The 21,285-nt window shown below is 43.8% G+C and overlaps 1 protein-coding gene across 9 annotated transcripts in view; it reads left to right on the forward strand.

The window, feature by feature from the left end:
* MAGI2 (membrane associated guanylate kinase, WW and PDZ domain containing 2) overlaps window positions 1-21,285 on the forward strand; it is a 1,346,145-nt gene that overhangs the window by 1,183,382 nt on the left and 141,478 nt on the right. For all 9 annotated transcript variants that reach the window (XM_082691818.1, XM_082691817.1, XM_082691819.1 and 6 more), the window contains 2 exons: window positions 4,373-4,565; window positions 10,916-11,164. In XM_082691818.1, coding sequence (XP_082547944.1) covers window positions 4,373-4,565; window positions 10,916-11,164 — 442 coding nt within the window. The remainder of the gene's footprint in view (window positions 1-4,372; window positions 4,566-10,915; window positions 11,165-21,285) is intronic.

Genomic DNA, 21,285 nt, shown 5'->3' on the forward strand with positions numbered 1-21,285 from the left:
TTTAGGGAGCAGGCGTTTTCTAGCTGTTTTGCCACAAGGTTCTTCCTTCAAAGCCAAAGCAGTAAGGACAAGATAAAGAACTTCTCCAAGAGCAATGAGCAAACTGATGAGTGGGTCTACACAGGCTTAAGAATCCAGTGAGCCTAGAGGGAGATGCGTGTGGAGCGAGGCCAGTGTTGGCGGGAAGGCTCAGTGGCCGGTGTAGCCCAGGGTCAGCAAGACCAGAAGGGAAATGTAGTCTCATGGGTCAGAGAGCCCAGACCATGCACTTGGGAGGGATTGGGGGGTGGAAAGTGTCTCTCAACAGACCTGCAAAGTGACAGGCATAATGGATCAGAGAGCTCAGGCCAGGCACATCGGGAGAGTCCTTCAGGGGATTTAGAAGGTGACCAGTGAGGACCACAGATCCCGTGGCCAGTGGACGGAGTGTGAATACTCAGGACTTGCTACTCAGAAGGTGCTAGGGCCACATACTGAAGCTTCCCACCTCTCCAGAGAGCTTGTCAAACATGTGGACTCTCAGGTTCCACCCCAGACCAACAGTATCACACTCTTGGGGCGGGGGGGGGGGGGGGGGGGGGGGGGGGGGGGCAGGTAGTTCTACCAGCAGGTAGTTCCCAACGCTGTGTTTTAATAAGCTCACCAGGTGGTTCACTTGTGCCCTAAAGCATTAGAACTCCTGGCTTAAAGGATCAGATGTCCTGAGGCATGTTCGCCATACTTTAAGCCAACAGGAGAGTGTATATGCATTGAAAAGGCAGTAGGAGTTGCAACAAGGAACCAAGGACCGTCTCATCTCTGCAGGAACCGTGGCAGGCAGGAACTAAACTCATAGAATAACTGGAGCATACAAGGCATACCCGAATTAAAAGGCAGGGGGAAAAGGTGTTGTTGTTGTTGTTCCTTAAAAGAGAAGATACATAGAATTAGCTCTGTAGCTACAGTGAAATACAACGCATGAAGGGGCAATATGGCCAAAGCCTAAGGCAGAGAAGCTGCGTGAGAGCTTGAAGAGAGCATGCGCAGTGAGCCTCTTCCCAGCGGAGGCCATGGCTCCTGATGAATTCAGCAAAAGCAGCTGCTGCGCCCGGCTCATGGACGCACGGCTCGGTGCTACATACTACTGGGCACGCAGCTCGGTGCATGCTACAGGCCACCACAGGCCACCACTCGGGGCCAGTTCAATCGCATTTAATAGTTATGTCAACTTCAGTTTGAAACAGGGTAGAGGACGGATTATTAATGTCGTTACATAATAATGTCTATATATATACAGGAATTGTGTAACACTGTATAAGAAGTTATACTGGGGTACTCTGCTGATTACACCACTTATTGGAAGTAAGCACATGAGATTTGATCAAATGAACAGAATTTCAAAGAGTAAAGCTTCCACTTAAAAAAAAAGTGTGTCAGGGGAACTTCAGTCTTTGCTCAAATGTCAGCTTCTCAGCGGTGCCTCCTCTAACCAGCTCTCGCACTGCCTCCGGTCACATGACTGACCCCCCACCCGCCACCCCGCCTTGCTCCCTTTTTTCCGTGGTGCATGCCTGCTAGCATACAACAGAACTGACTACACTCATTATTGTCTGACCACTAGACTAGGAGTTTTCTTTTTTTTTTAAAGATTTTTTATTTATTTATCAGAGAGAGAGGGAGAGAGTGAACACAGGCAGGCAGAATGGCAGGCAGAAGCAGAGGGAGAAGCAGGCTCCCTGCCGAGCAAGGAGCCCGATGCGGGACTCGATCCCAGGACACTGGGATCATGACCTGAGCCGAAGGCAGCTGCTTAACCAACTGAGCCACCCAGGCGTCCCTAGACTAGGAGTTTTCTAAGGGCAGGCATCTGTATCTCTTGTTCACGGGTGAATTTCTAACACCCAAAAGTACCCATGGTTCAATTAATATTTGCTGAATAGATAAATTAATTAGTATTCCTATCACAGCAATGCAGCAGAAAAGCAGATGTTTTACTGGGATTTTTCTTTTACTGAGTGAAACTAGTTTAGGTGGTACTAGAACTAGTATCACCTAGTAACAAAGATGATAACTTCAAGAGCATCTGCATATTTTTGCTGCCTGCTTACAGCAAGGGAGGAATGGGAATTTTTGAAAGTGAAATTTGGGGTCAGGGACGGGAGTGGGTGGTGTTTTGGTTTTTTGGGTTTTTTTCCTTAGTGAAATTTTGTTTTTGCAGAGGACCAAATTGCATCCATACCGTTCTCAAATGTGACCTATATTTTGGTTCACTCTTCTCAGTGAGAGTCAGAAATATAGCTTCAAGTTGATAATTAACCGGCCAAGAAGCTCACGAGCCATTTTCTTCTCTGTAACTAGCTATAAACTCTCTCACTAAAGCACATAGGAAGTCCAAAGGTTGAAGCATTTTGGGGGACTAACCCAGCTAAATGCAGCTTTTCATGGGGCAGTGGAGAAACATAAACATTCATTTTAACTGGCTTTCGCACAAAGCACTTAGCAAATCTTTGAAGGGCTCCTTAGCGGGTTCAGTCTTTTGAAGAAGAGATTGGAACATCTTTAGAAAGAAGCTCATAAATTCAGGTTGGCATGACAATAAGAGAAACGGAGACTGTCAGAAGCAGACCCAGCCGCTGGCCTGTAGGAAATGGGAGCGGAGCGTTGCCGGGAAAGAACCACACTGTATCGCTAATCTAAGGCAGGATATGGGAGGTTTTCCTTGTGATAGCAATAATGAACCACTCCTCAGAGCACTGATATTCAGTGTGGAAGCAAATCGAACCCCAGCCCACCCCCAGGAATAGAGACAAAGTAGGTGTAGTCATCAAGAATTGTCATTCCTGTGGATAAAGAAAGCTGTTCAGTGGGCCTAGGCTATGAGGTCTTCAGGAAAACAGAGCACTCTCCATCCTCTAATTCTGCATAGACCGGAGAAATCCTGGGCATTCACATCAAGTTGCCATGTTGACAGGTCACGCCGAGCAGTGTGACCACATAAGAATCAGTCTGTTGTCACACCTAAGACACATGAGCCCGCGATCACGAGGGGGCAGCTCTGCAAATGAGCTGGGATCCACAGATCCAGAGTTTGAAGGAAATCATTGTGCCCAAACGAAATCCATCTGTAAGGGATCCTTTTATACAGACTTAAAACTTAGAGGATAGTCTCTGTAATATGATCAGGGTAAGAGTAACAATTGACTTCAGATGCTCTATAGCTAAGCCACTTGGTGAAAGAAATCAGATGGCCATTGCCCATGTGTTGGAAAAATTGTAGGTTAAACAGTATAACTAAAATATTTAGTGCCATTGGTTTTTTTTCTGAGAAAGAAAAAAAAAAAGCCTCATTAATGGACACTAATCTGAGTGTTTCTAATGGAAAGTGGGAAGCCTTATGTTATGTCTTTCCTTACAGTCCCTGGTTCAGGGAATTAACACACACACATTTCCCAGAAGTCTTCTTCCTCATTTCTTGGCATGAGAGTCACCTAAACATTTCAGAAGCATTTCAGGGGACAGGCAGAACTGGGAATGTCCTTTACACTAAGGATAGTGCTCCAAGGAAATATTCAAAGGAATAGAGCAAAAATCAGGAGGAGGTTTGACTGAGGCTTTTTTAAAGTCACCTGACCTGAAGAGCCAACTGGGAGTTTTACTTTGTTTTATTTTATTTTTTCCTTACCTCCAGACTTGCAAGGCAAAACAAAGTAAAAAAAAAAAAAAAAAAAAAAAAATTGAATCATTATCAGTTTCATAATATATAGCCCCTCGTTTCCCCTGACATTTTTTTAGCTCTCACTATGTGCATGAGCAAAGTTAAATGCTTTACATGCATTATTTCACTCAGTTCTTTCAATAAGTCCATAAAACAGCTCCCATTACTTTATTTCCCCATTTTGCCGATGAAGAAACTGAGGCTCACAGAGGTTAAGATTCGCCCGAGGCCACACAAATAAGAAGTGGAGCCAAGATTCAATCCCCAGCTCGTTACATGCCCAATGGCCAATAACATCAGAACATTTGGGGTTAGAATTTTTCTTAAGGGTGATAACTGGGGCGCCAGGAAGCAAGTGTCCCCCAGACCTCGTGGCCATCAGCAGTGAGTTCAAAATGTTCATTTCTCTAAAAGGAATGAGCAACCTGGAAGAGTGGGAAAAGCCCCTCATTTTTCATTTTTCAAGTACATGCTCAGGTTTGGAGTAAGGGGTAGAATGTGGAAATAAAACCTTCCCCCAAGTTGTACATACATATATATGATCTTATTGTGTATAATTAGATTTATATATAAGGAAATTTTAATATTATCTATAACTATATTTACATAAAGAAATTATGTATATGTGAGCAAAAATAGTTGAAATGCAAATATCCTTTCCTTCTCACGTTTCTCTAGATTTTGATTGGCGCCGTCATTGCCATGGGTTCAGCTGACAGAGACGGCCGCCTGCACCCGGGAGACGAGCTTGTTTATGTCGACGGGATTCCAGTGGCTGGCAAGACCCACCGCTATGTCATCGACCTGATGCACCACGCAGCCCGAAACGGGCAGGTCAACCTCACTGTGAGAAGGAAGGTGCTATGTGGAGGTGTGTGGCTCAAGCCAGCAGGGAGGCTTGGGGGTCGGGTGGTGAAATGCCTTTGTGGGACATGATTAAGGACAGGGAGGAAAAAATTTTAAACCAATTTCTATATTATACAAGGACAAAAGTCAACCTAGATCTTCCACATGTGACCATGATTTCAAAAGGGCAGATTTTCACCCCACTGTAATTCCAAGCAGTCTCAAAGCCCTACCTTTTCAGCTCGGTCATTAAAAATTTTCTAGCAAAACCTGGGGCTAATTTAAAATGTGTAAGCTCTTTGCTCTTTGGTGGATGCTAGTTATAAGAGGAACATTATGGTAGTGGAAAATACAGCTTTGGAAAGTGTTCCTCATTGTGTTTACAAACCAAGAACCACGGCATTTTGATACCATAATAAGACAACTAGGATGGAAAATTAGCCTCCAAAATAGAGCCTGATAAAAGGTAACAATAAAACTATGACAAAAATACAGCTGTATGTCACTCTGAGAAAACACAATTCATTTAACTCCAAGCTTATGGAACCGGTAAATTAGAAGTAATTATTCCCTTTACGGCCATTTCCCAGCATCGTGAAAGAATCCACCAAAGACTTCACTTTTAAATCAGTCTTCACAGTCCTAATATGATTTAGTTTATCTCTCTCCACCATCTCAATCCCCCCAAATGGTTTATATTTCTATGAATATGTCTGTTACAAAAATCAACCATTTTTTGTAATGTAAGCACTCCGTAACGTAGGCAGTAGGGTCCCCAGCTGCCAGAGCTTTGCCCTGTGAATTACCTACTGCTCTCATGGCCGCTGGCCTCTCTGCTCAGCCCCCTGGGTCTCCTCATACAGATTAGGATGGACTTCAACTGCAGGAGCTCCCATGTGTTACAGAAAAGGAAACCAAGGCCTAGAGGTTGGGTAGCTCACCCAGGAGTCTGCAGTGAAAATCAGCGACAATGCAGAGGCTCTTGCCGCCGCACCGACCCCCCGCCCCTGCCACCACCTGTGCTTCTGGCTGTATCCCACCTTCAGGCTCCCACCCATCCCACCCCCAAGGAATTCAAAGACCATCCGTTAGCAAATGTCACTCCCTAACCCAAGTAGTCTTCTCTGTGTTATTATTATAAGGCATCTGAATTTAAAAAAAAAAAAAAAAAATAGTGGGGGGTTGGGTGCCACTGGCTAATCACAGGCTGTGAGTGACTAGGGAAGATAAGACTTACTAATTGAACTAAAGACCCTTTCCTAATCGAGTCTTCTAGAAACTAGACTTTGATCAAGGGCAATCGTTTAAAAGGGCAAGTCGGAAGAATTGTCAGCCCTCACCAGTACAGACTGCTATATATCTTGCATCGTGTGGAGGTTTTGCTAAGAAGTGCCATTCATCTTCAGAAATTCGTGACATACCACTTGACCCAAAGAAGTAAAACACCTTGAATCATGCCTTATCCTTGGGCAAGATGCCAGGAGGAAGAGAGTGTTTGCTTGGTTAACATTTAACAGTCTCTCTCCCTAAGAGTGATTTTTAATAAAAAGTTTGCCATGCTATATGTTCTGTAACCCACAGATAAATTAAAAAGATACCCGATTTACAAGGAAATATACTGCAAGGTGCAAAACCAAGTGCACCAACATAATTTCATGCTCCCCTTGCCACCAGCTGATTATTGCCAATTAAATTTTGTTTTAATCAACCCACACTATTGGAGTGCATGCCAAAAGCTGCAAAAATGTATTCTTGCAATTTGTGGATCATGTGACTTTTGTGAAGATGCTCTTTGCTGCAGTTCTTACCAACTTTACTCATTTAGGTTTTCGAGTGCATTTCAAGTGCATTTAATTTTTGAAAACGTTCGGGTGCAGACTGCTCGTTCACACCAGGAGTGTTTCCAAGTTAATTCAGCTCACTCTTCCTTGAAAGCGTCATCAGTATAGAAAATGATTAAGTTTAGGAAAGGATACTTTGATAGTAAAGTAAATGCCTAGAAATAGGATGGAACAGATTTTTTAAAGGCATAGGAAGACAGCTTTTCTTCTTCGCTGCTGTTTCTCCAAGAGCGAGAAAGGACAGCCACACATGGATATGACAGTGAGGAGGCCTTTTCAAGGACTGTTACCATTATTATTATGCTTTCCCAAGCAAAGGCAGTGGGAGGTGTGAGCCTGACTTACAATGAGATGGTTCAAAGCTGAAGGAAGTGAGCAGTCAGCTTGTGAAGAGACAGAAGATACGTGAGAAGAGGGACAAAGCTGCCACCTTCTTACACAGAGCAGTGGTATCAGGAGCTGGTAAGAAGGGGGGGCGGCGCTCACGGAGGTTAAAGTCTTCAGCCTTGTGCTCGCCTCAGCTTGTGCAAATGTCCTGTCCCTCCTCAGAAGGCACTAGGCACTGGCTTCCAACGCTCAAGAGAAAAAGAGAGAAAAGCACATGGATTAGGAGAGATAATGCCTAGTTAGTTACCTCGGGCAAAAACTAAGTAACGCAGAAGCTTCTGCAAATATTAAAATATTTTAAAAGTGTGCATGCTAAGGCTAGAAAGGCGAGGTTTTCAATGAGGCAATGACAAGCTAGATCCTCAAAAAGGAGAAATTGTGGAGTAAAGGAAAGAAACATCCCATAATACATTTAATATTTTATATACGATATAATTATAGCACAGGTCTTGCACTTTAAACTAGTTCTGAGGGGCGCCTGGGTGGCTCAGTCAGTTAAGCATCTGCCTTTGGCTCAGGTCATGAACCCAAGATTCTGGGATCGAGCACCGCGTTGGGGTCCCTGCTCAGCAAGGAATCTGCTTCTCCCTCTTCCTTTCTCTCTCTCCCCACGATTGCTCTCTCTCACACACACACTCACTCTCTCTCCCAAAAAATAAATGAAAAGTCTTTAAAAAAACCTTTTTTTAATTTAAAAAATAAACTAGTTTTGAGAGATGCTTTACCCACGCCACCAGCTCCAGTGTTTAGCTATTTTTTTCCCCCAAGGATAGTAGAAGAGTGGCTTTAATTATTACACTGAAGTATAAATATTTATATATTTAGTAGCTCAGCTTTGAGACATTCAACCTAATGACATATTATTTTGAATACACGCTATTTGTCTGAGAGAAGAGTGTCCCTGAGGAATTTCCTTATGTGTCAATCTAGAATTGATGTGAAAGAACATATTATGACTTAATCAAAACACGTTAGAGTTCGTCTGAAAGCTATCCATCAGTACTCTTCTCTCATATCTAAGGGAGAGTCTAATTCTCAGCTTAATGCTGAGAAAGAGAAGGCTTTCTTGGCAGCTGGCTGAAAGGTGCCCCTGGATCCCCCAGTCCTGGTTACTAGACTTTTTGTTGATTCCAAACATGTTCCCTTCTTCTTTGTCTGAGCATGTCACCCGTTTAAATAAGCTGTGTGCTTTGAGGAGTCCAGACCAGGAGTACACCCACTCAGATGCTTCGCAGGCAGGTCAGCCCCTCGCTTTGGTGGGGACCCAGCCTGTGGGCTGCCCCCTGCTCCGTCAGGCCCCATGGGGTTGTACAATGCGTGTGGACACTCCAGCCTGGGCTGGCAAGACCCACTGCCTTATTAGGAGAAGGAAAGGAAAAGTGAATTGGGGGACATCGAGGGGGGAGACGAACCATGAGAGACTGTGTGCTCTGAGAAACAAACTGAGGGTTTTGGAAGGGAGAGGATGGGGGTGTTGGGTGAGCCTGGTGGTGAGGACTAAGGTGGGCACCGATTGCATGGAGCACTGGGTGTGGTGCATAAACAATGAATCTTGGAACACTGAAAAACTTAAATGAAATTTAAAAAATTTAAAAAGATGAAGAACGTTGTTCTGGAGGTGGAAAGCAAAGTCCAAAAGCAAGAGAACCATATTCTTTTTACTGTTTTGCACTCTTCGCCTTCCCCAGCCACCATTCACGTTGAATAGTCAGTGACGTTCTTTCGGGGAAGCCTCTAGAACACGAGCGAGAGCTGCTCCCAGACACTTACTGCAAAGACAGATCAGTTTCCTTTGTTGCCACTTTATTGACAGGCCCAGCCCTCAACCCCCTAAAATACGACAGCCAGAAAATGAGATCTCTCTTGTCACTGCCTATGACATTTAAGTTACTGATTTGGTCCAATAACTCAGGAAGATTTTCAATTTAATGTTGCAGCCTAATAATTGTTTGTTTTTCTTCCTCCTGACTATCTCTAATCACTTTATTTCCAACTCGCACAAGGACTGATAAAGGACATGTCCTTCACCAAGACCGTAACAGCTTGTCTTTGAATATTTTCTAGTGGGGAGGGGACATTTTACAAGTAGTTTTAAATTCTGGTAGAAAAGAGGGAAAGACTTTGACATTGGCATTTTGTACTTTTCTCACCTCAATACATTTCTTACAGATGAAAAGCATCCATTTGTCTTCTTTAATTAAAATCTGATTAATTAAATCTTACCGAAAAATTCAAATTTATCAAATGATAATAAGCAGCAGCCTGGATCTTATTCTGCTATTACAAACAAGAAATGAATACATTTTTGTAAGACTATTTTTTAATCTGAGTGTATGAATAAATGCTCTTCCTTTTTCTCTACATATCAGTAGAACAAAAATTCTCTTGTAGTCTGTGTTCTTTCTCCCTGATTTTTGAAATGATTTTTGATTTTTGAAATGAAATGATTTTTCGTTTCAGAATGGAATTGCAGTTTATCAAGTTAAGAGCCTTCACTGGGACTTTTGCTACTTATTTTTAACTTGCTTTATGAGATACCTACCAGAGCTCTAAATGGGAGGCCATATCTAGAGACCCAAAAAAGAGTCATTATTTGTGGTTACTTTCCTTCTCACTATTTCTCTGCGAGAAACATCTTTTGAGCAAACTAATCAAACTGTAAGATGAGATGAAACAGTCCTATTTCTAGTTACAGTATTTTAGGTGCCCGCTTCAGTTCTTTTAATCAGAATACCAAAACCTAAGTATTAAGTTAAAATGACAAAATTCTTTATCAATAACAGGTGAACTTTCATTTTTAAAAAGCAGCTTCTCTTGGCTGCCAACTTTTTATCATTTCTTCCTGTAAATAAGTTTATTTTCTCATGGAAGTATTGGTTTGGTTTATCTGGCTAATAATAGAGAATATTTTGAAATAATACAGCATAAAAATGAGCAATGCCACCCACACCTCGTTCAGAAATTCAAAACTCATTGTCTCCTTGGCCTGACATCATTGTTAGATTTAATCCTAGAGTAAGTGAATAAAAGAAGGATCCTTTAAGAAAGATGTTTTCCACCTACATGGAGTGAATTAATACCTCTAGACTAACAGAGTATCACAAAACTAAATAAAGCTGTGATTATGATGGGTCCCTTTACATGGACATCCTGGGCTATTAGCCCCACTAACCATACCCCTCCAGCAGCATTGCTCAGTGGTGGCCTAGAACTCTTACTGGGTTTCTCTCTCCTGTGCCCAGTCTTCCTAAATCTACTAAAAACACTTTCCAGGGGCACCTGGGTGGCTCAGTGGGTTAAAGCTTCTGCTCAAGTCATGATCCCAGCGTCCTGAGATCGAGCCCCACATGGGGTTCTCTGCTCAGCGGGGAGCCTGTTTCCCCCTCTCTCTCTGCCTGCCTCTCTGCCTACTTGTGATCTGTCAAATAAATAAAATCTTAAAAAAAAAAAAAAAAACTTTCCACACATGAACCCTGAAGATAGAGTCTTCACAAGTTCTTTAAGTAATCCTGCACACAATGCAGTTTAAGATGCTGCCCTCCTGTTTTGTAATCTTTAATCAGTTATTATTATGAAACTAAGAAGCTCAGTATCTAGGGGTTCCTGTGTGTCTCGCTCAGGTCAGCATCTGACTCTTGGTTTTGGTTCAGGCCATGATCTCGGGGTCAGATGGTGAGATGGAGGCTTGTGTGGGGCTCCACGCTCAGTGGGGAGTCTGCTTCCCCTCTCCCTCTCCTTCTCCCTCTTTCTCTGCCCTTCCCCCACCTCTCTCTCACGCTCTCTCTCTCAAATGAATAAATACATCTTAAAAAAAAAAGCTCAATATCTAAAACCAGGTGTTGTCCTGAGCAGGGGTGGTAGAGGGTGGAGTGTTGCAGATTTAACAAGAGGAAAATATAAACTAGTAGCAGCACAGAGGAAGCCAATGAGGGTTTAGCTATGTTTGCCGTGAAGAATGGAATGGGGCTTAGACCTGGGTGCTCTGTAGCTAGGTTTGTAGCCCTTCAAATACTCTGCACTCGTGGGGACTAGAAGCCAGTCAGCCAGTCTTGTCATGGTGCTAATGTCTAGAGCCACACCTAGTACACAGGCACTCATCAAGACCCTTGTTACATAACCAAGCACCTGGGCACACTGTGTTTTGCAGGGGAGCCCTGCCCAGAGAACGGGAGGAGTCCAGGCTCCGTATCAACCCACCACAGCTCTCCACGCAGTGACTATGCCACCTACACCAACAGCAACCACGCTGCCCCCAGTAGCAATGCCTCTCCACCTGAAGGCTTCGCCTCCCACAGTCTGCAGACCAGCGATGTGGTCATTCACCGCAAGGAGAACGAAGGCTTCGGCTTTGTCATCATCAGCTCCCTGAACAGACCTGAGTCCGGATCCACTATCAGTAAGTGATGGCTTTGCTTGCCTTTGAATAAGGGGTCTTGGGCTCATCTGTTCTTGGTAGGGATACTGGATGTGCAGATCAGAAGACCACTGTAGGCACCTTGGGGAGACAGGAGCTTACAGGCTGTGGGCAAAAATAATATAATTTAATATAAGGTTAGCAAACATTGCTGAACCTTCAGTTCAGAAAGAATGCAAGTTCACATCTAATGTCCCCCTGACCCCACAACCCCCATAAAAGCTCTTTGTTCCTATTATAGTGGAAAGAAAATAAAACTGAGTAGTGTGAGAGTATTGGTGCAAGAGAAGCTCCTTTCCACTTGATAGAACGAAACCAGATATGCAAAGGATCTGAGGGGAGAGCAGTTGAGGAAGGAGCTCAGTGTTCAAGAGCTCTACAGAAGCCCAGTGTGGCGATGACAGAATGGACGTGAGAGCGACATTGAGACTAAGAGGACTAGGCAGGAGCCAGGCTGCATGGGGTTTCACATGCCCACGGGAAGAAATCTGGACTATAGTCTAAGTCCACGGGAACCATGGAAGGAACTTATATTATAAGTACATATATTTTTAAGTATTTATACTATTTATATTGTTTATATTTTTAAGTATTCTATATACCTATGCTTTTTAAGTCCGTTCTTGTACAAAATGAAATCGGAGGAAGAGAGCAAGAGTGGAAGCCTGAGACAGCATCTGGAGGTCATGAAAACTGTCCTCAGGGTGCCAACATCCTGGAACCTTGTCCTAGGCTGGTAGTAGTGGATGGGGGGTTGTACGTGACTTCACCAAGGGCTCCTCCAAATCTGTGAGCCTGTACAACAGGTATCATCAGAAGTTGTGTTTCTCTTGCAATTGGTCATCTTGTAGACCCTCAGTCTTCCTTGGCGGTTTTCCTTTCAGGAACAATATTCCAGAAGTTACTTGGCTGCCAGCAGGTGGTAGGACAGTAAAGGCAAAAGGCAAACTTGCTCGTTTGCCATGTTGAAGTGATTTAGCCCATAATAATATGGATAGAAATACCAAGATTGAGAGCATTGAGACAAAAAATAATTAGGTCATGTGGTAGTCCTAAAATTCTTATAACTGTGATTATTTCTAGCATTTGGGGTAAGGGAGGGGTGTCAAACAATACTCAAGGAGCCAAATCATTGAGAATGAATAAGAACTTTTTATGATACAGTTAATGTTCCCAAAACACCCACCAGGACTGAATGGAAAGAATGACCCCGTTTCACGTTACCTTTAACCAACTCAAGAATGAAAACTGTGGAAGTGTTGAACCTCAATGAGTATGTGCAGAAATGCAAGTACATGCATCTGAAAGTACAATTTCATTTCTCTTTCCCTGCATGATATGATGAAGGAATAAATCCCATCTTAAAGCGTAGGGTAAAAGCAGGATTCTGTCAGTGTGACAGATTCACCAAGATTGAAAGGACATAAGACTAAAGATTTTCATGAATTATATAAACAGCATTCCAATCATTTATACTTGGGGGAAATGTTCAGAGAGCTCTTGCACCTGTTCCAAGTAGACCAACACAAGGAAACCATTCAACATGTATTTAAGATCTCGGGTTTCTTTGAAGTGTGATGGTGTTGTTACTAAATGCATAGAGAATTGTGTGTGTGTGTGTGCATGCATGTGCGTGTGTGCGTGTGTGTGCACACATGTACTTATCACATAGAGAAGCCACAGATGCTTTTTTCGATTGCAAATCAAATCCATGCATAAGTAGATCTGGAAAACAACAGGTGCAGCTACTTACAATTAATGTGAATTTTTCTTCCAACCAAGTGACATTAGAGTGACCTCAAAAGAATAATTCTAGTCATTTTCAAAATGGTATTATTTTACATCACCCTGGAGAGTGGAAATGTATTCATGATGCTTCCTGCCTTCTTTTTTTCACATGTTTATTTCTTTTCAATTTAAGGCATTCGAAATGCAGGTTGCCCCCATGCTCTGTGGGAAGAGCAGTTATTATACTGATGGCCTGTAGCGTTTACAATATATAATTTGCAGCAGGCACCTAAAAGCTTTCTGGGCCTGATGCTGTTTCATACTTAACTTCTGTTATAATTTTGAGCTCTAATTTTGAAGAGAAAGGCTAAGTACCTCATGAATGGGAAAGAGCCCTCCTCGTGTCACATATCCATCGTCAGAATAGCAAAAGTCCTTTATTCTGTAAGACTAGAGAGCATGATACCATCAGGGACTCGGGAGTCACAATCATTCCTGGGGCTTGGGTCATTTTTCTCTTCATGTCTTACCTGAGCCCAAAGACCACGAACGTGATCGTGGTTCTTCTCATCGCTACTGAGCCTCTTTGTTGGCGGACAGAGCACTTTACACCTTTGAGAGGTGAACCAGCTAAAATCGTACTGCCAGGCTTCATCGTCTCCTACCTGTGTGACCTTAAGGAAGTCACATGACTTCTTTGGGCCTCAGTTTCCTTGGCTGTAAAGACAAGATAAGGTTAAGATCTATGTTGAGAGGTTGCTCTGAAGGTTAAATGAATGAGTACAGGGAAGTGCTCAGAAGAGCTCTGGTTCAGAGTAAGCACTAAGTCACCATTGCTGTCCAGACCAGCATTACCTTTCTATTCCATCAGCTGCTGCTTCTCAGATAGTCTTTTCCGTCAGGCATGAGTCAGAGCTCCCACTCTCCCAGAGCAGCCGATGAGGGGCCAGCTCCCCATCCACGTGCTGACCTTCTGGGAGCACAATCTGCCCCACCGGCTGCCCCGCCCCCCGCAGCCTGGGTCAGTGGGGAGGGACAAGAGCAGTGGCAGACACACCAATGCAGCTAAGTGTGCTTTCTTTGCTGAGGCTTCAGGCTGGAAGTCTCCCCAGAATTCACTAGCCAATAAACGAGAAAAGTCACTGGAAACATCAAAATTCAGACCTGAAGCTGTGCCTTTTAGAATCTCCTACAAATAATATGTCTCTATGGACTGTATCAGAGAAGACAGGAGAGGTGGAGAACCCACGTGTAAATTTCACCACTCCAAAGGTGACACAAGAAGTTACTTCCCATAGCTTCCTCGGTCCAGGAGAAAACTCTGCCAGGGATGCCAGGCGGTCGATCACTTGAGAACTTGGGGCGTTGAGTTCCTGGCTTATTTACTACCTGGCATTTAGTCCGGCTCATTACCACGCCTCACGTCTTTTTTTCAAAGTATTATTTTCCAAAAATTTAAGAAGAAATTCCCTTTATATTCATTAATGTAATTAAGGAACACACTGCTTCCTTCCAAACCAGTAACCCAGGAGGCTGAATACTGCTTGGTAGCAGACGGAACTTAGAAGCCCCTGTCTGAGGTACAAGAATATTCTTCCTCATTTAAAGTGGGAATAAGCAAGTTTCCTGAGTGTTTTTATCCCATTGTCCAAAATATTAAGTATTTTTTTTCCCAGACCTTAAAATTGGAGCCAAGGTGGGGCGCCTGGGTGGCTCAGTCGGTTGAGCATCGGACTCTTGATTTCAGCTCACATCATGATCTCAGGGTCCTGGGATCGAGCCCCATGTCAGGCTCTGTGCTCAGCATGAAGTCTGCTCGTCCTCCCTTCCCTGCTCCTCCCTCACTCTTTCTCTGTCTCTGTCTCTGTCTCTCTCTCTCTCAAGTAAATAAATAATATCTTTAAAAATATTAGATCCAAGGAATAACGAAATGGCCTATAGACCAGAGCTTAGGCTAAGAGTAATCGGTAATAGGCAATTGAATTTTAAATTCTTAAGAAGATACTAGCAAAGGTTTGTATGCAAACAGGTCCATTGCCATATTATTGATAAACACAGAATATTGGAAACAACCTTACACGCTTCTCAAAACTGGAAATTTGGTATATTCAAGGCATTTCCTGCCTTTGATGAACTCTCTTGTCATGGAGGTCTGACACAGGGGAGAGAAGACTCGGTAACGTTCTGACTCCGAGTGGAACACAAGCTTGCTCTATAATGATGTCCCGGTGGCCACACACAGTGGGGTTGATAGGTTGGCCCTGACATCCGGGTTTTATCACAGAACTATAACCTGACCTCGTAGGTGCTTGCTTTGGCCCCCACCTGCCTCAAACCCACTCTCCCACCACAGGTTCCCAGGAACGGCTTTGGCACAAATGATGAAATAAAAGTGCCCCTCAGTCTCCTGGTTTTCTGTAATTTGTCAGGAAGCTTATGTTGGCATTTATGGGGTAGACACACGTGGGCACTGAGACCGCAGTGGTAGAGGGCGGGCAGCTTGTGCAGGGAGTCTGTAAACCGAAACGCAGGCCCATAACAAGCTGCGAGGGAGGGCATGTTAGGGACAGCAGGGACACCATCTTTCCCGCCCTTCCTGCCTTCGTTCCTGTGGTCTTAACAGCCTGGACTCTGTTTTCTGTGGGGGTGGGGCCGCTGGAGCTGCAGAATCAGGGGCTGAGCCTTTCTGGAGGAGGGTGAGTGTGAGGCAGGTACCAGATATTGGGGTGCATGAGAAAGGAGGTGAGAGGAGCAGCTGGAGACTGGTGATGGGGGAGGATTTGGTGATCATTCTGGAGGTGTGGGGGTGCTCTTACCTGTCCCAAACTGCCAAGTCATAGGCAGGCACTGTTGCAGCCTAAGTGGCTGGTGAGGGCTGGGGCCCTCAGGGAACCCCCCTCAGCAGGCCAGAGTCCCCATCCTAGGAAGGAGCCCCTTTCCCACACAGGTCCCTGGCCATTGGCCTTCCTTTGTACATCAGAAGGCTCTGCACACCCTTCAAGCTGCTCTTGGCTTACAGAGGCATCAAAATTTAAAAAAATAAAAATGATCTGAGTATCACTTGTGAGCACACTGCTGGTGCTGGTGCTACAACTCTCTGTTTCCACATGTGTGCTTCCTCGGACACGGCTTGGAGTAGACTTGGTCATTGTTAACTTTCCCTCAGACCTACCACAATCCAATGTTCAAGAACAAGTTAGTTACCTTCAGTAAAATGCCCTGATGACTTTCCTCAAAGTCTTTGAGGCTCTGGACGTCCATAGGCTCTGGAGTTTAGAGGTTATTCTAGAAATCCGAAAGCTTCGCTAGCAGGTCTTCTTATGACATTTTAAAGCATAGTTTCCTAAAAAGAGTAAAATAAAAGTGGGCAAGCCGTGAGGCAGTTTAGGATTTTTCCCCAAAACACCCACCCCCTAAGCCACGCAGCCACTGAATAGCCACCTGATTTTAGGGAAGATACGAATTAAAACAGAAAGCCGAGGTTTCTTTAGTGTTGCCCTGACACAAGACGATTTAGTTCCATGCAAAGTGCATTGGACGAGAGGCAGGGGCTTCTCTCCAGTTTATCCATCCACCACCAGCTGTGTCCCTCGAACACATCAGGGGTCGTCCCATGTGCTCCTTCATCTAAAGAATAAAGAAAGGTGGTCTTCGCAGCCACTTCCAGCCCTAAATTATATGATGCCATGAATCAGCATGGAAATGAGTATTAGGTTCATTTTGTCTGTGTGTGCAAATCCTGGGGTACCTCTGAGGCCTGGATCATATTTTTCATTGGCTCAAGCCATCATTTTAAGCCTGTGTAGCATTCATTTCTGATCATGTTTTGAAGGCGGCCCGGCTGTTAAGAAGTGATCTGAAGCAAGCACTTTAAAGACACAAAACTAGCTCCCCTTTAAGGCGATTTACTCAGCACACTTGTGAACTGATAACCTTGGTGTAACACACTAAGATAGAAGGAATGAGACTGCTGGAGACAAAAGGAAAGTCCTCCCAGGGGTCCTCCCCCACACCCCAGCAGCGTTGGCTGTCTTGGTACACCTGCGTCCTGGCGCACTCCTTTTATTGCTTTAGGGTTACAAAGTCCTTCCCTAAATGAAGTCTCTAAGTTATCAGTAACCAGTAAGCACCTCATCTTACATTTTATTGGTTTAGGTTGTAACAAGGGATTTTCTTTAGACCTCCATGCTGAGGCTTGTTCATTGATCGCCTAAAAAGCACAGATACTCAGTACCCCTGGTGCCGATGGTGGGACCTTGATCTTCTCTAAATCATTGTAAACTTTGACCAGTCAATATTCCCAGCCCCAAAAGTCACTGCTGGAAAGGTCCTTAAGTCATACCCATGCCACTGGACATGGGAATTAGAAAATGAGTCTCTTTCCTTCATCTCTTGTTGGTTTGCAAAACCAAGTTTCCTTTCAGAGTTCTTAACCAGTTTTGAAACATGTAACACTGTATTCCCTTAATCCTTAAATGAACCTCTGCTTTGGAGTCCTTCGATGACACAGTGCTTTCACTTGGAGCTTTCTGCTGAGAGTAGCTCACTCAGGAGCATAATGGTATATCCATCACCCACACCGTTACTGTGAGTGCTTCTGTAATAGAAGAAGTACAGGGCAGGTGCAGGACACCATATTGGCATAAAATGCCAATTTTCCTTCAAGTATCTGCCTTCTAATTACAACTCATGGGCCATCAGATAAGCAAATGTCTTCGTAATCTTGCAAAAAATCCACATAAACAAAAAAGTTAGGATTGTGTTCATAGTCTGTACCGATATACATATGTTTTAAATCAACTCAGTCTCATCACACTTACTAGTGAGATTTACTTCCTGCTGCAGGAGGTAGCGGGGGGCTAGGGTAGGAGTTTACACTTGCTAATGACGCGAAGGCTATCAACAAATACGCCACTTGTTATGGGCGGTCCAGTCTTCTTCTAACGAGTCCTTGGTCATCACACTCATGATAGGAATATCTACAGAGGAGGGGCGCCTGGGCGTTCAATCCATTAAGCATCTGACTTCAGCTCAGGTCATGATTGCAGGCTCCCTACCCAGTGGGTAGTCTGTTTCCCCCTCCTTCTGCCCCTCCCCCCACGTGTGCACATGCTCTCGCGCACACACACTCTCCCTCTTCCTCTCTCTCTTTCTCCCCCGTGCTCTCAAATCAATAAATAAATAAAATCTTTTTAAAAAGAAATACCTACAGGGTGCCTGGGTGGCTCAGTGGGTTAAGCCTCTGCTTTCGGGTCAGGTCATGATCCCAGGGTCCTGGGATTGAACCCCGCATTGGGCTTTCTTCTCATCAGGAAACCTGCTTCCCTTCCTCTCTTTCCACCTGCCTCTCTGCCTACTTGTGATCTCTGTCTGTCAAATGAATAAAATAAAATAAAAAAAGAAATACCTACAGGGTAAAGTGTAAACACACTGCTCTTATATCCAAGACCCTAGATAACGTGGAACAGCCACTTTTTACCAAAGGCTTCTCGCAATTCCAGTCCATTAATGCTGGGTTGGTGACTTCACCCCTGAAAGACAACTTTTGCTTTGTCCCAGTGCCCGTGTTTTGCCGGCTACCACTTGGAATGGCTCCTCCTCTCCAATAATAGGTTTTACCAAGCTCTCTCCCAGGCACCACGCTAAGACTCTTACATTGTGTTTAATTTTCACCATAACCCTATGAGGCAGTCTACTGCCCAGAAAGTAAGCATCCCTCACAAGCAGCTCGAAAAACTCTGAATCTCTTACTAAGACTCTGCCTGACCTCTTCCCCTTCTCCCTGAAATGTTTTCTCTAATTCTTACATGGAATTCTTGTCTGTAAACTCTTAAATTGTTGACTGCTTCTTGACTTCCCTTCTGTTATTATGCTGTGGTTACTCTCTATTATTGTCATTTTTACTTTTCATGTGTTCGTGTTTTGCTTCCCCTAAACAGATTATAAGCTCCTTAAGGGCAGGAAATGGTGACATTTCTTTGATTCTCTTACAGTTCCTGGTAGCATGAGGTTCACGGATTTGTCCCATAATTTATGTTGGAGGGGTTGGATTGGATCCTCCTGTAACGGTCCAGCGCTGTCCTCATGAAAGTAAAAGGGAGAATGTACTCTTCTCTCACTTTCCCTGTGCCTAACTATAGCTGTCCTGTCCCTCCAAGGTAGTAAGAAGTATTTCTGAGAATGGGCAGAGCAGCGAAAGAACCCTTAGCAGAGGAATTGCGTGTAAGCTGGTCCTTGCCCAGCACGAGAAATTGCACTCTAAGAAAGCAGAACTGAAACAATGTCCCAGAGTACATATTTCTCCTCAATTGTTCTCAGCCTGAGTGAATGATGGAACAGCCAGCTCAGAGCCTGGTGAAGTCTTAGATGCAAGAGCCCTCTAAGAAATCAGGCTCACGGGACCCATCTCTGTGTCTCTGGGCAGCCCCTCTAGTCTCAAGCCTCTGGGTTGCAAAGCCTTTGTCCTCTGAAGGGCCAGGCTGTGGCCTCAGCATGCTCTCTGATTTACCTCATCCTGGCCCTGGCTGTTCTTGGAATCGCCATCCATCTGTGTGAACACCACCTCGGCGATAATTATATTGTCCTTAAGCAGGAGGGTTTGGATGGCATCCCAAGCTCCTTGGAAAAAAGCATTCCTTCAAATTAGTTACTCGTTTCACAATGGTCATTAACAAAGCAACCCATTCCAGTTCCAACTGAACAACTTCTCAATCACGTTGCTTTTTGAGAGGATCAGACCCAGCTCAAACCAGGATGAATAGGACCTATTGATTAAATTCCATTCTCTCAATCCGGAGCATGACTAGTTTTGATCCCAAGCTAAAAGCTGGCTGCTGAGGTCCTACAAGGAAGCAGACGAGCAAACACAAAAAGATTTTACGTCAAATTCTGAGTACTGATATCTGAACACCGAGCCATCTATTTACTAAAATGGAAAGATGATCGTAAAGATGGCACTCTCTTAGCGCTAACAGATTTAAAGATCATTTAATTGTAAGAGTAAGTCCACAGAGAAACACCATCATTCTTTTCTGTTTTCAAAAAGAAGAGCAGTGTAACCTATCAAAAAATCTGAGTTCTCACAGAGCATTTTTTTAAAATTCTAGACTGATTTTTCTTATCATTTGACTAGAGCTTATAAATCGTAAGTTTTCCCCACCGGGAATAACTTTTCAGGAGAGATTTTGTTATTGTGTTCAGAGACTCTCTAGGCAGCAGCAGAAGGTGCATGGGGTGAATGTCTTCTTACCTTCAGCTCCTTGGTTGTCTTAAAAGTGGGGCAAATGGGTGATCAGGAGCTGTTTCTTCAGGGCTTACATCCTGCACCTCCTTATTATTCACTAACTAGTACAGGGAGATGGTAACGACAAAGAGAGCCCAGACTTAAGGAACCAGATTACCCTTCACCGGTGCAAAATGTCCATCACTCCCCATGGGGTTCAAATGAATTCTAAGCCCACAGGTCACTTCTGTAGAAGCATACTCTCTTAATAACATATTCAAGTCCCCCTTAAATTAAATTCTCTGTAATCTTATTTTTCTTCTTTTTTTCCCAACAGTCAACCCATTAAGAAAAGCTATTTCTACATATGCAATCAATTTAAAAGCATGTTGTTAAGTGAACACAGGATTATTACTTATCACCATATTTCAGCTATATGGAAAGAGTGTTATATTTTTCCCACTCAGAATGGGATGAATAGTATTTCTTTTTTGAGCCCCAGCTTTGACCAAAGACTTAGGGGGTACCTGTCCCCAAACTATTTTGAGTCACACCAAATCCTGGTGGAAGCTTTTTATTTATTCATTTGGACCACCCATGATTTTGCTCTGTAAGCTGAGTTTCTTCCCAAATGTTTTCTTGGAAACACTTCTAGAGCTTAGTCAGTCTCTTCTGGGTAATGATCACTAGGCATTCCTAAGGTGTATAGTGTTAAAAAGAAAATTAACTAAACAGTGGGGCCTGCTACTGGCATTTTCATTTGCCAGGGTGACCTCTCCCAGATCCTATTTCTATAGGGTTTGCTCCGCAAATATGCCCAGATGTTGAGCAACCAAAGAAACCCATCTGCTTTTGAGGGTAGAACCAAAACCTTATGTTCAGAGACTGTTCATCGTAAAGGGTATATGTATGGATTTGTCATGAGGTCTTTTAGGAAACAAGGAAGAGCACATCATTTAAAAGATGGTCCCTTTTGGTTCTCTGACACAGAGCAATTGAGATAACATGAGGTAGAAGAATAGTCCAACTTAGCAATCTTCATTCGAATATGTTATAGAATTGCTAGATGAACAGCAAGATGAAAAACAGCTCATATTCTTGTAGGTACTTGATGAAATTAAAATACAATAAAACCTGGTTGCCGAGTGTTTTA

The sequence above is a fragment of the Mustela nivalis genome (genome assembly GCF_964662115.1).
Source record: "Mustela nivalis genome assembly, chromosome: 12".
In the NCBI taxonomy this organism is placed as follows: Eukaryota; Metazoa; Chordata; class Mammalia; order Carnivora; family Mustelidae; genus Mustela; species Mustela nivalis.